Here is a 15376-nt window from a genome sequence, read left to right as displayed (position 1 = left end):
ATGCTTTACCACTGAAGATTGGATCAAAGCTAGGATGTCTGCTCTTAGCAATCCTCTCTAACACTGTACTGGAAGTCCTAGCCAGGGTAACAGAATGAGAAAAAGAAATGAGAGGCTTACATATCAGAAAAGAAGTACACTATTTCTAGTCACAAATAATATGATTGCTTACATAGAAATTTCTATGGATTCTACAAAACTAATAGAACTGGTAAGTGAGTTTGGAGAATCTGAAGGCCACAAAGCAAACAGACAAAAATAACTGTACTCTCATATATTAATATCAAACTATAAAGTAAAATTTAAAAAATTAAATACTGTCAAAAATATGCTACTTTCAATATAAATTTAACAGAAAACATGTAAAACCTCTACACTGAAAACTACAAAATAATGCCAAGAATTAAGAGATACTGACAAGACTCACTACTGAGCCACAGGAGGAATCAGTACTGTTGTCAATTCTGAGCTATAGATTCAAAGCAATTCTAAATTTTCAGGAAAAACTTTTTATACAAACTGACAAGTTTATGCTTAAATTCACACGGGAATATAACGGACCTAGAATGTATAAAACAATCCTGAAAAAGAACAAATTGGAGGGTTTACAGTACCTGACTCCAAGAATTACAAAAAGTACCAGTAATCAAAGCTGTGTGGCACTGGCAGAGGACACACAATTAAACCAATAAAATAGTACAGAGCCTAGAAACAGAGCCCCCCCAACACCCCCACACACATTCAATTTGTTTGACAAAGGCAAGAAAGCAATCTGTTGGCCGTGGCCCCAGCTGCTATTCTTCTAAGATCTACTATCATGTTCGTGCAAAGGCCAAGCTTACCTATCACTAACGACCTTCCACTTACCTTCTGCCAAGGATTCAGCACAGCGTGGTTAGTAATACTGGCCAATTCCTCTAACAATGTCACTTTGGTGTAAGGAATCCCCATAGGCCTGGCCAAAACTTGCTCAGAACAGCACTGCAGTTCAAGATACTTTTCAACCAATCATCCTTTGCCCTCCTTTCCTTTTACCAACCAAAGGCTCTCCACATCCTTTCTCTGGCCTCTCTCCCCTTTCTCCTTCATAGGCAGTCTCCTCAACAAATATCTAGTACATCTACTCCTTTTTTGGCATACATATCTCAGAGGACCCTAAACTAACATAGGTGATGATGGGACTGAACTAAGAACACAAGTGGCAGGATGGAGTTGTTGACTGACTTATTCACTACCTGGTAGGCAAAGAGGAATGCCATTCTAGTGGTACATGGGGCATGGATAGTCCCTGGCACAGGGTAGTGGCCAAACTGCTAAAGATTTTACCAGTGGTGACCTGAGAAAACCATTGGTGGGTTTTGCTGGGGAGGTGATCGCACTTGCCTGTGTAATGATTCAGGCATCTCAATGAACTGGGGAGAACAACATCTAAAGACAGTGGGATTGGTTGGTTACTGTCAAGCTGCTATGATGCTCTACAGAGGAAGGATGAGAAACTGAGAGCTGTTAATAAGCCATTAAAATCTATGGGTACGATATTAGTTTGGTAGTTTACAAAAAGGTCCTTATTTCTAACTGTGGAAGAGCAGATACAACTGAGTGGCTGACTGAAGATCTGTTCATTAGAGTCACAGAGTTCTAAAGACATTTAAATGCTCAGATGGAGGTCTACTATACTAAGGTCAAGAAAATCTGCATGAGGGCATGTGAACAGAATGGCCAAGGTGGCAAAAATGAGGCCCATGATATAGGCTTCCACTTACCAAGGCCAATAAAGCCATTTCTGCCTCTGAATGTCCAACGTGTTAGCAGCCAATCTAATTCTAAAATTTATATAGAAATACAAAAGGCCAAGAATAGTAAAGATTATCTTAAATAAAAACAATAAGGTAGAAGGGCTTGATTTCTTGGATATCAACACTTTTTATAATAACCATTAGAAACAGCTGTGATATTGGTATAAGGATAGACCAGTGGAAAAGAATAAAGTCTATAAAAAGACTCAAGTATTTGCATCTATCATTATACATCATCTGTCATCATTGTATGGTCATATCATACATCAATATAAATACCTGTGTATATTTATTTTTTGTCTGTGTTTATGTATTTTTAATAAATTGTACCTGTAAAGCAATGGGGAGATGACAGTCTTTTCAATAAATGGTGTGCTAAAACTTTATTCTGTATTTTTATAAAAACTAAATGATACTTAACCTCTTATGGCTCACAAAGATCAATTTCTAGATGGATTAAAGATCTAACTATGAAAGGTAAAATAACAAAGCCTCTAGAAAACAACACAGGAAAATCATACAACCTTGGCATACGGAAATATTTCTTAATCAGGGCATAAAAAGCACTAACCATAAAGAGACTGATAAAATGAACTACATTAAATTAGTAACTTATTTTCAAAGAGCACCGCTAAATTGAGAAGACAAGCCACAGAGAAGAAGATATGACTAATAAAAACATGGAAAGATACTCAATTTCATTAAAAATCAAGAAAAAGAAAACTTAAACCATTATAAGACACTGCCACAAACCCACTAGAATAGCTAAAATTAAACAGAGTAATACCTGAAGCTGGCAAGGATAAAGAGCAACAGGAATTCTCAGATTGCTGGTAGGAGTTTGGATTGGTACAACTTCTTTGGGAAATTGTATGGTATTACTGGGTTTCCCTAATAGCTCAGCTGGTAAAGAATCTGCCTGCAGTGCAGGAGACCCTGGTTCGATTTCTGGGTCAGGAAGATCCCCTGGAGAAGGGAAAGGCTAACCCACTCCAGTATTCTGGCCTGGAGAATTCCATGGACCGTATAGTCCATGGGGTCGCAAAGAGTCAGACACTAATGAGCGATTTTGACTTTCACTTTCATGGCATTACTACTAAAGCTGAAGATATGCATATCCTATGAATTAGCAATTCCACTCCCAGGTATTTACTTAACAGAAATGCCTGCACATGAACAAGAAACATATGTAAAAATGTTCACAACAGAATTACTTCTAAAAGCTTCAAAGTGAAAATCGCTCAGTCGTATCTGACTCTGTGACTCCATGGACTACAGCCCACCAGGCTCCTCTGTCCATGGTATTCTCCAAGCAAGAAAACTGGAGTGGGTTGCCATTCCCTTCTCCAGGGGATCTTCCTGATCCAGGGATCAAACCCAGCTCTCCTACATTGCAGGCAGCTCTCCCACATTGCAAGCCTAAGACATAAAAGCTTCAAATTGTAAACTAAAATATCCATCAACAGTAGAGTAGATAAACTGTGGTCTATTTATACCATGGATCACCACTAGCAATGAAAATAAAGCAGTTTACATATAGTAAAACAGCTGAATTGCACAAATAAAAATTTAAGTAGGAGAAGCCATACTAAAAAAGCACATAAACATTCCATTCATATAGTTTAAAATCTAGGCAAAATTAACATCCTTAGGTGGAATAAGTCTATACAGAAGCAAGGAAATGAATACCATAAATTAGGACTGGAGTGGAGGGAAGGGGTGATAATTAGGAAGGTCATGAGAGAAGCTTTCTGGAGTACCAACAATATTGTTTCTTGACCTGGATGGTGGTTACATTGGTATTCACACTGTAGTAAGATTACTGAGCTGAAAATTTTATGGACTTTTCTATATGCATGTTTTGCAATAAAAAAGATCAAACAAACAAACAAAAGGAATGGTCTGGTCTTTGACATCAAGATGAAAGGTTTAGTATTTGCTTAGTATGCCCTTGAGTTATTTTATTGACAACTTTAAGTAATTCAATTGAATTATTCAGATTTTTTTTTTACTGAGACCCTATGCCAGACATTTCTGAGATGGTTGGTTAAGGGTAAAAAAAAAAAAAAGAAAAAAACCGTTTACTGCCGAAGAGTTGCAGAAAATTAACCAATCCAGCAATCAAACCTAAAAATATGGTTTCATTTTAATATGCTCCAAAAAACAAAATTAATAGAATCACATATAGCATTATACTTATTTTTTTAAGTGAGTGTCTTCAAAAGAAAACGGATTCCTGCCAACAAAGTAAATAAGGCAGAAGAGATAAGAGAGACATGAAAGGGATAGATAAAAAAGTCCAATTCCCCAAAGCCTCCCTCCTGCTGCTGCTTTGTTTTGAATTACAAACCTTCATGGCAGAATTATCTTTGACAGAATCCTGGGAAGAAGATTTCTAGATCTGAAAGATAACAGGGTAGCTGCGCATGTTAAAATGGGAACAGAGCAGAGATTCTGCAGGTGTAACAGGATAGAAAGAAGCAACTGCATAATAAGCTGCGGTAGAAAGAAAATCAAGTATTGCCTTAGTAGTGCCTAGTATTGCCTTAAAGATTCATCTGCATGATCTGACAATCCAGGAGAGCCTACTGGAGGGTACTTAATGAGAAAAGGAGCTCAAACTAGCATTATGATACTCTGGAAGAGAAGAACTTCAACTGGAAGTTTAATCATGGGATTAAGATACAAAGGAGATAGGTCAACCTTCCCTAGAGATATAACTCTTCCATCTCACAATACAGTCAAACCCAACTCTGAATAAATCTAGCTGTCTCTTTCTGACAACTGTCTTCCAATTGCTGGGGGGGAAAATCACATATTGTAGACTAGAGCCACTGTAAATTCACGGGCACCAATCTCAACCATGTTTTAAACGTTGAATGACAATTTCCTATTTCCCTGGAAAGTTCTCTCTCCCATTTTTCACAATGACTGCGTCAAACCTTCTCTACTTTTCTTAACACTGTTGTCACTTCTACTCCCCTCTCACCCTGAGCAGTGTTGTCACCTACTTCAAAGAGAAAACAGATGCCATTACAAGGAAACCAAATTTTTTTGGCAACAGATCTTCAAATCCTTTTACATTCATCCTTTTCTCCTTTCTGCAGGCAAGGTTTCCTTTTAAAATGTAAGCTAAATCCTTTCCTCCAACCATGCTAGTAATCCTTTCCCTGTCTTATGTCCCAAACTGCATTACTTATCATCCCAAACAGGCTCTTCCTCTTAAAGGTCCTTTTATCAGTAGGCCAGGACCCTGGAAACTATCCTTGACTCCTTCCTCTCAAATTACCAAATCCAGTGTATTCCACATCCTACATGTCTCCTGAATTTATCTCATTATCTGTCTCCTCTGTCACCATCATCCCCAATTATTACCTGTCATCGACTGTACCTGCCTGACTGGTCTCTTGACTTCCAAGTGTATTTCTAACTCATATACCACTTTGCAGTTGCCAATTATTTTTTCAAAATGCTATTCTGATGTCAATCAGTTCAGTCGTTCAGTCATGTCTGACTCTTTGCAACCCCATGGACTGCAGCATGCCAGGCTTCCCTGCTCTTGCTAACCTCTCTAATTTATTTCTATTTATTCCACTCCTTCATGTCTTGCACCAAGCATTTCCAGACAAGCATGCACCCATTTCCTTTGCCTGGGAGACTGTCTCACATTCACCTGCCTAGGCCACCTCAAACTGTAAATATCATTTCCTTTTAAAGGCCTTTCCTGACTTCCCAGACTAGGTTCAGTCTCTGTGCTATGAGCCTCCCTAATATAACATTCATTGTTCTTTGTTAATTCAACTTTATGCTCAGAAAGTAGGGCTCTGTCTATTCACTGTTGTTCCCCAATACTCAGCAGAGTAACTTCAGGCATCAGAAATTTTTGTTGAATAAACAGAAATATAATAAATGTAAAAAGAAAAATAAAAAGAAAAGCAAACCATCTAGCCATTAATGATAGATGTACTCCTTTATCTGGTTTGGTCTAGATTAAAAGTTGCCAGATTTTTTCTTTTTTTTTTAGCTTCCCTGGTGGCTCAGATGGCAAAGAATCTGCCTGTAATGCAGAAGACCCAGGTTTGATCCCTGAGTCTGGAAGATCTCCTGGAGGATAGCATGGCAATCCACTCCAGTTTTCTCACCTAGAGAATCCCATGGACAGAGGAGCCTCATGGGCTACATTAGTCCACGGGGTTGCAAAGAGTCGGACATGACTGAGTGACTAAGACACACACACAGATTTTTTTTTTTAAGTTAAAAGTGTAACATTCATGGCTTTCATAGGTAAGAATGAACTAGACACTTTTAAGTAATACTGGAAGCTGTTACAACAGAAGACAGATTGTGATTTGATGACTCCTGTGTCTTTTATATTGTTTCCAGGCCAGAAAGGTGTAATTTTATGACTCTGGGAGACATCAATAGCCTTTATCAAAAGAGTAGTATTGACACAGCTAGCCTAAAGGCAGGATAGATAAATTACAAATTTTTCAAGAAGTCTTTTGAGTATTGCACACTTACACAAGAAACATATTTACACAGACTATAGCATATTCAAAATCATTATTATTAAACAAATTTATTATAGGAAAAAGAAGTATAAACATCCCGAGAAAAAGGACTTCAATACATGGTCAGTAGGGTTTAAATTTTTTTTCCTAAAGAAAAAGAGTCAGGGCAGCTGGCCTTACAATAATGAGAAAAAGGTATTGATAACTAGTCTGCAAAAAAAAAAAGTGCCTGAAATGTTCATTCAAGGCTGGTATTCATTCTTTATTCAGAGCCTGGTTGTCAGGCTTGAAAGGCAACAGAGATTACTGATGCATTCTACGGCCAAGTCATGGAGAACATAAATAAATTTGTTCTTCGTACAGCAATGAATAAAGGGAGAAAAAGACTCATTCTTTGTATCACAAGGGCTCTATGCCTTCTGCTTGGCTTTAGTAAGACGACTTCTGTTAACTACAGTCATATGACACGCTTTAGAAATATAGTAATTTGATATTTCATTTTCATTAGTTCAATGCAGCAAAGCCGCCTTTCAATTCTGATACTGCATGATTAACATCTTGCATAGTTTTATTTGCATTTTTTAAAGTAGGTAACACAGTGATCATGAATTCCAAAAGGAATTTATGGAACTATTTAGGAGCATTAAGTAATTTACCCTTGTTTCAGTTTAGAGAGGTTAGTTAAAAAAAATCTGGGGCCAAGATGAAGACAGTAGAGTGAAAAACAAACTTAAAAAAAAACCCAGTAGCAGTATGTTTACTAAAGTCAAAGTCAAAGCTACATTTTGAAAGTCATTCATGAGAATTCCCATTAAATGAAAACACTTGATCAATTTTGCTCTCTGTCTTAACAAATTACTTCAGGAATATTAATAACTTTCACCTTTTGGTCAAAAGAGTTGATTCTATGCTTTCCATTTCTTAAATTACACACATACACACACACACAGAGTTTTTATGAAGTTAGGACTAGTTCTATGTCAATTCTGTTACTGAGATTAGTGGGGGAAATTTTTTTATGTAGGCATGTTGTCTAAGAAGATATGATTTTAAGAGCCTTAGTGGACAGAACAAAAAAGGAGATACTTCTGAACCCATTTGCAAGAAGAGATACTGTGAGTTGCCTTTTAACACAAGGCCCCTGCTGTCTTGTGAGTAACCTATTTGGCAAGCTTGAATAGTTGATAACTGTGATGCAAAATGGCTTAAGAATCACTTGAAGACAGCCTATAAGAGAATTAAGAGAAACTGAAAAGGAATATGAACTGTAGTTATTGCGATCGAGAGTTCGTGAAAATAGAGATGTGGGATTGCTGTTGAAGAAGGGGTAGGGCTTTTTAAAAGTGGAAATAAAGGGTAGAGTTTCAAATTTTACAGAATCAAACTAAAATGAACATTTTTCCTATCTTTGCTATGAGCCCACGACTGCAGCCTATCGGGCTTCTCTGTCCATGAGATTTCCCAAGTAAGAATACAGGAGTGGGTTGCCATTTCTTTCTCCAGGGAATCTTCCCAGCCCAAGGATGGAACCCAGATCAACTGTATCTCCTACTGGGCAGGTGGATTCTTTACCACTGAGCCACACATATTTATAACATGGAAGTGCTTCAGAAGTCATCTCATCTGCCCAAACAGACTATAAATTATGAAAAGTAGTTAGTTTATAGCTTACAGATCAGCGGCTTATAGATAAATATCCCTTACTTAGAAACAGTTATAGACACACTTCCTTTCTTTCCACAATGACTAAATTTCATTCAAAATTCCACTGCTGCTAAGTATTTTCTTCCTCTTCTTCTGTTCCACCATTATTGGGCCGGGGAAGGAACAATGTTACCAAAAAAAAGCCAGAGGGACTGACAGTTTCAAGCAGGCAGAGTACATGCAGAATATAAAGATCAAATAAATTAAGGACTGAAGAGTATTTATTGGATTTGGTAATATGGAGGTAAATGGGTGACCTCAACCATAACAAGTGAAGCCACTTATTTCTCCATGATATATTAATTCATTTTTTTCCTAACTCTAAGGTTATGCATGACCTTGTGGAATAGTAACATAATTCAGTAAGAAAAAAAAAAGGTCATTACCCAGTAACTTTGATTCTTCTTAGGGTATTAAAATTAACTACTCAATGATTTGCTCCAAAAGTCTCTAGTCTGAAAGGTTATTTTGATTTTAAAACAAATACTACATGTATGGCCTCTTCAGTCTGTGGGTACTTTCTGATCTTCTAGGAAAGTTCTGAAAAACAAAAAAAAAATGATCATAAACTATTTATGACACATACTGCCAGGCTTTACAACAGATCTACTTCTATTATTAAGTATGGGATTGACATGTACACATTGCTATATTCAAAACAGATAACCAAAGAGGACCTATTGTATAGCACAGAGAATGCTGCTCAATATTCTGTAATAATCTAAATGGGAAAAGAATTTGAAAAAGAATAGGTAACATGTGTATGTATAACTGAATCACTTTGCTGTACACTTGGAACTAACATAACATTGCTGATCAACTATTCTTCAATATAAACTTAAAGAAAAAAAATCATCAACCATTTCCTTTTATATCACCCTTAACTTCACCAACACCAGTATCATTTCCTTTTCACTTACCTGGCCACAACTGAGCTTTACAAAAACTATTACTAGCTACTACCTTTTGACTATAATCACATCTGTAAAGACAAACTTTAAACTGTGGCATATTTTCTTGAGTTAAATTCAACACTATATAGGTTTGTAAGGTTGGAAAGAAACCTCAAATGGCTATCTAATCTCTTGTTCTAGGTCCAGGCAAATCTACTTAAGAAAGCAAAGCAAATCTTTTTTTTTATTAAAGCCATCAAGGATTGTTTTTTATTTCCTTACTGTACTGCTAACAGGAGGACTTAGTTCATCTTTCCTCTTCTACAAGGATTAGAGATCATTAGTTAACTGCCTAGATAACCCTCAAGGTAGCAAGTTACCAACAACCTCATGTATCAGCTACCTATTGCCACAATGCTATGTGAAATAATCCACTTCAAAAATTAGGTATAAAACAATCAACATTTATTTTTACTCATGAACAGTTCTGGGCTGGGCTAATTTTAGCTATGCTTGCTCATCTGTCTACAGTCAGCCAGCAGGTTAGCTTGCAACTGGCTTGTCTAAGTTGGCCATTGGGGATAGCTCTCTGCATGAGGTTTCTGAACTTCTAGCAGGTCATACTGAACTTCTTTCACTAAATTTGGCCAAAACAAGCTTCAGGGACACTCAGGTTCAAAGGGGTGAGAACAGAACCCATTTCTTAATGGGAGAAACTGGGTAAGAGGGACCCCTCTACTGATGCGATAGAGGCAAGGATAAAGATTTCAGTCATTTTCACAGTCAAATCACCAAAATGTCATTTAAGTCTTTTCTTCATACTAAATAATCTGATACGGATGCTGTTTCTCCTCCATCCCTGAATCTGGACTGTGTAAATATTATTTAACAACTAATTTTATCATTGCAAAGTGTAATTTCAAGAATGCTATTGAACTGAAGTCAAGATGTGCTAAAATTAAAGAGCAAGTTGAGAGTTTAATTAATGAGCATAAGGAGTTGAAAAATATTGATTTTTTTGACTTTGGGAAAAATGACATAAAAGCTACCTTAAGGAAATTAAACAGCATTTTAAATTTTCCATTGACTGTTTAGAGCTTATATTATTTGATAAACCATCAGAAAGTTTTATTCAAGGAGGAAACACCCATGAACCTTTAAAATGAACCATTTATTAAAGCAGACTGTTATTCTTAACAGTTATGTAAGTTACATGGTTTATGTCAGTGTATTTCACATGGAAAGTTTTTAAACTCTTATCAGCAAGCAAAATTGTACCACACAATATATAAGTAGGAAGGGGATACTGCTAAACATTCAAATAAGGCAAGTATTTTAAAACAATAAAACAATAATTAAAAAAATTCAAGCATTCCTTTAAGAGAATTCAATACTACAAGCTAAATGTACTTTCTGAGTGTATTCATATAATCAAGGCAGTGTTTCTTCTTTTAAAACACCAGGAAATGGGATAAGGCTCATTAATAGATACAGCTGCCCGCAAGATTTTTAATCTCAGTTGCTTTCTTTAAATTAAAATTCACAAAGTGCACAATTAAGATATATAAAAAAACAATCTGCTACTCTAACAACAGCTGTCCATGCTTAATACTTAGTGGTTTATTTGACCAAATGATGTCTTTTCAAGGAAAAATAAAAAAGATAAGCCACTGTAAAACATTTAGTTTGAAATGTATGCTAATATTTTTCTTAAAAATCAAAAATTATGGAGGAAAAGGGTTATTTACCTTAAGGAAAAGAAAGCAAAACACTGGAATGACCAAACATTTTCAAAGAACAAGCACCACAAAGGACATTTGCATTCAGTTTTGTAATATTTATCAATGCATTTTTTTCTTACTCCAACCAATCTACTTCATCAAATTCTGAATCATCTTCTGAATCACTGTATTCCACAGCAATACGACGGGACAGGATGGTGGCAACATCATTTTCAATGCGTTCATGTTTAGCTTCCTGTTCACGCTGCTCTTCGACTTTTCGTAGCTGAATACCTGATAGAGTAAATTCAAATGTTCATTGTAAACCAAAACACTAGATATTATTATTATTAGATATATTATATATTGCTATTATTACTAGATATATTATTAAACATTATTAATCTAATAAAATCAAGTACATATAAGAAATACTAACAGGAAAGTAAAAAGCAAGATCTATTAAAAACAATTTGAATGAATCATATTTAGAGAGACCTTAATTCTTTTATTATGTTATTATCTGTGATAGTATTTGATGAAATTTACTACATATCCCAGAGGATGTCTATAGTTTATCTAGCCATAACAGTATATTGTGCTTCCCTACTCATCATCACCTGAAGTTAACCAGGTGATACATTTTTTTCGTTTGTTACCTCTATGGTCAAATAATTAAACATTGTAGAGCATATTTTCTGTGGCTTTATTCTCCCCAATACTTGAGAGAAAGGCACTATTATTCATTCTATACTGTTAGTGCCTGGCAGATAGTATAACAACTCATTCCTTTGTTATTAAGGTAGGAACCTAAATCCTTTCAAGGTACTAGTAAAGCAAGTGTCACTTATACACTAAATGGACAGCCTTAACACGGAAGAAAATACCATTTTTAAAGTAGTTAATATACATATTAAGTATAATACAAATTTAAACTAAATTTTCCATAACATTTAAGTCTTATATTTTAAATTTCCCATTCATTACATAAACATTTTAAGAATCCCTACTAAGTATGAAGATAAAATAATTAATGTGATACATTTTCTTGAAAATTACTTAAAATATAAACTGACCATAGCTCTACTTTCTAAAGGCTATTTGTGCAAAAAACATGATCATCTAAAATTTTACAAATAAAGAAAACATTACTGTCTCAAATATTCAAAAAGGTTCTTAACGCTACTATTACAATGCTTTTAAAGAAAAAAAGAAAAAAGAGAAAATTACCTTTTCGTATTGCTTCCAGAAGTACACTTCTGGCGTCACTGATTACTGGTAGGGTTGATGGATGACGCTTTGGCTCAGAAGCAGGTGTAACTTGTGATGGAGGAGATGGAGGCATTAATGGAACATGGGGACCTGGGGCAGTAGATGGAGTTGGATGTAGCCCAGAGGGAGGATGAGCAAGAGCTGCAACTGTGACAGGTGATGATGGTCGAATGCCAGGTGGAGGCAAAGGAGGCGGTGGTGGGGGTGGAGGCAGCCCTTGGACTTCTCCTTGTGGGAGTGGATGAACTGGTACAGTCTCGCATACTGGGGCAGCTCTAGCTACTGGTGGAGAGGGCTGTACTAGAGGAGGTGCAATTGGAGGAGGAGCTGGATGAAGAACTCCAGGGGCAATCTGAAGAGGAGCTGGAGGTGGTGGTACTGCTGGAGCTTGCAAAGCAGTGGCTGGAGGTGGAGGTGGGGGTGGTACTGGTGGGGGAGGAGTTGAAGTCATTGAAGCTCTTAATGAAGAAGTTGACAAGGCAGATGGAAGAGGTGGTGGAGGAGGTGGGGGGGTGGGGCTCACAAACACAGGTGTCCTGCCTGTAGCTGGTGACTGAGGACGATTTTCTATCAAACCTGTAGCAGAACTGAAATGAAAAAGAGATCCTAGCAAATTATTTAAACAGAAAAGACTAACCACACAAAATATAAATGGCGACCAGTAATTATATCAAGGTAGATGCATTAATATGTTCCTATAAAAATTAAAAATTCTTCATCAATATTTAGAATGAAATGAAAACCAAAAGTACACTAATAAGAAAATTAATACATGGTGCTGTGATTTCTAATATTCTAAATGGACTGCTCACACAACTTTCATATCTATAAGCATTTTATACTTTGATAAATAAAATGCTCAATTTTATACTGTAATATGAGTCTTCATAATGGCTCAATATCTATCATACTACAACATTTTGTAGTATGCTATATGTATGCTACAAATTTGCAGCAATACCTGTGGCCCAAACAATACTGTATTCATATTGAAGCAATTAAGACTCATCATATGTCATTTCAGTTAAATCAATGACAACTAATTACAAACCACAAAGGAAATTGACATCCCTCTTCCTTCCTAAGGATGGAACGAACATCAAATGAGTCAGTGATATAAGCTTGATTTTTTTTTTAACTGAAAATTGTAAAGCTGATTTCTAATTCTCTATTAAAAAATTGTAATGTGGATAACACTGGACAAAATTAAACTTCAGAAAGCTTTACTAAAAGATTATTATGAGCAATTGCTTATTCTGTCTCAAATTCTTAAAGAGTTATTTCCCCAACATCAAATCAACATTTATAATTAAATCTTTGGTTCCCATTTCTTTGTCCTTAACCACATACCAAAAATTCTTATTTTTATTAATATATTGCACATCATGTGCTTGAGAACAAAGCCATAATAAAACAAAACACATTTATCTTTAAATGATCATAAGCTAAATTTTCCCAAGAGAATGTGTGAGCTCTTATCAGAGACTGGCAAATTACATCCCAAGGGGCAAATCTTAACAAATCCCTGTTTTTGTAAATAAAACTTTGTTGAAACACAAACATATTCATAGGTTTATGTATAGTCCATGGCTTCTTCCATTCATCAATGTCAGAGTTGAGCAGTTGTGACAGAAGACGTATTTCCTAAGGTCAAAAATATTTACTACAAGGGCCTTAAAGGAAAAGGCTACCAACACCTGTGATAAACACATCATGTGCTTGTTCTGACATACCTGATACAGGTGGGTATGGGTTTCGCATCTCCTGCTCCATGCATTGGTGGAGGTGGAGGAGGTTCATGTGGTCTGACTAAAACCCTTTCCTCAGCTCTAGTCAGGAGCTCACTCATCTGACTAAATGGCAAGGCAGAAAGTGAGTAAGATCCATCCATATGATCCACATATGTCTGAGGTCTAGAAAAAAATAATAAATTAGTGTATCTTTCTTGAATTATTGCTGAAGTAAAGTGTTTTACATGAGATATTTAAGGTTTATCCTTTGAATGCCAACATTTTAACTACTTTTAGGAAACTTCTTTCAGAAATTTATCCTGCTTTTAAAACAGAGAATGCTGCTCATAATGCAACCTTTCCTTGCTGATTCAAGTTATTATGATGACCTTCAGTTATTTTATTACATTACAATATAATACTAACAGCTCACAAAGGTGAAAAGTGTTACATTCATAATCTGATAAACAATAAAATAATTAACTTTTAGGCAAATCGTGTTCAAAGCTATCTGCCTCTATTTAGTTTTTTTCCTTTATAATAAGATGCTAATGACAAAAATCTAGAATATGAAAATTTTATACACCAGAATATCCTGTTGCTCTTTTAAACCTAAATGACTTCCAAATGTCTTGTGCCCAAGGGAGATAGGTCTCAATGATACTAGTAGCACAGAGATCCCTAACTACATTGCTTTTGTCTTTTTCATGTTTGTAAAGGTGTTAGAGTGCTCAGGGAAGAAGGCAGTGGCAGCCCACTCCAGTACTCTCGCCTGGAAAATCCCAAGGACGGAGGAGCCTGGTGGGCTGCAGTCCATGGGGTCGCTAAGAGTCAGGCGACTGAGCAACTTCACTTTCACTTTTCCTTTCATGCATTGGAGAAGGAAATGGCAACCCACTCCGGTGTTCTTGTCTGGAGAATCCCAGGGACGGGGGAGCCTGCTGGGCTGCCGTCTATGGGGTAACACAGAGTCGGACACGACTGAAGCGACTTAGCAGCAGCAGAGTACTCAGAAAACAGCTGAGTAACATAACATGTGACTTAAAACAGATTTAAGCAAAACTGTAGATACTTTGAGCATGTGACGATTTCTAAATGTTTACTGACTATAGTGCACACTGCGGACAAAGTTGGATTTAAAAGATGTGTATAAAGCAAGTTAGAAGTGATTATATTTACACTATTGGGTCAGCAATATCTCAATTACTTAACAGTGATTAGAAACAGATGTTTGTCTATCGATTGTTAATTTAAAAATCAATTCTTTCAGCCTCTTTCTTTCAGTACTATATATAGACAGTATCATGTATATTACTCCTAAAATAGAACAAGATAATTTACATTTATGACCCAATCATTTACAGGTATTATTCAAAAGAAAGTCTCAAGTGCTTTTCCATTGAAAAAAAATCAGTAACTATAAGATATATAATAATAACTGAAATCAACTGTACACAAATTTCTTCACAAAGAGATACTAGTGTAATGTTTGTTAGGGTCACATGTTAGTTAGATAGGGCCCCTGGTTACTGAGAAAGAAGAAGGACCTATTGTATATTTCTGCAAAAGGGGATGAGTGATTTTGTTTGAAAGTCCTGATATATTTGAGGTAGAAAATGTGACCCAGAAAGGAAATCAGGGGAAAGAAAAAGAACAAAATATAACCCCTTCTCAAATCCTATTTTATATATAGTGAATCAATAATACGTCAAAAAAAATCCAGACCGCCATTACTCTGTTATGAAATTT

At 36.1% G+C, this 15376-nt stretch overlaps 1 protein-coding gene across 4 annotated transcripts in view; it reads right to left on the bottom strand.

Annotated features, from left to right (window-relative positions):
* Positions 1–10072: 10072 nt before the first annotated feature.
* The window catches only part of WASF1 (WASP family member 1), a 67999-nt gene continuing 62695 nt past the window's right edge, over positions 10073–15376 (bottom strand). For all 4 annotated transcript variants that reach the window (XM_065911364.1, XM_065911366.1, XM_065911367.1 and 1 more), the window contains exons 7-9: positions 13631–13810; positions 11856–12484; positions 10073–10919 (exon numbers count right to left, since the gene is read on the bottom strand). In XM_065911364.1, the coding sequence (XP_065767436.1) occupies positions 10762–10919; positions 11856–12484; positions 13631–13810 (967 nt within the window). In that variant the 3' untranslated portion in view covers positions 10073–10761. The remainder of the gene's footprint in view (positions 10920–11855; positions 12485–13630; positions 13811–15376) is intronic.

The sequence above is a fragment of the Muntiacus reevesi genome, chromosome 19 (assembly GCF_963930625.1).
Source record: "Muntiacus reevesi chromosome 19, mMunRee1.1, whole genome shotgun sequence".
Classification (NCBI taxonomy): domain Eukaryota; kingdom Metazoa; phylum Chordata; class Mammalia; order Artiodactyla; family Cervidae; genus Muntiacus; species Muntiacus reevesi.
Note: the sequence above shows the minus strand (reverse complement) of the source record. Positions and strands in the feature narration are given on the sequence as shown.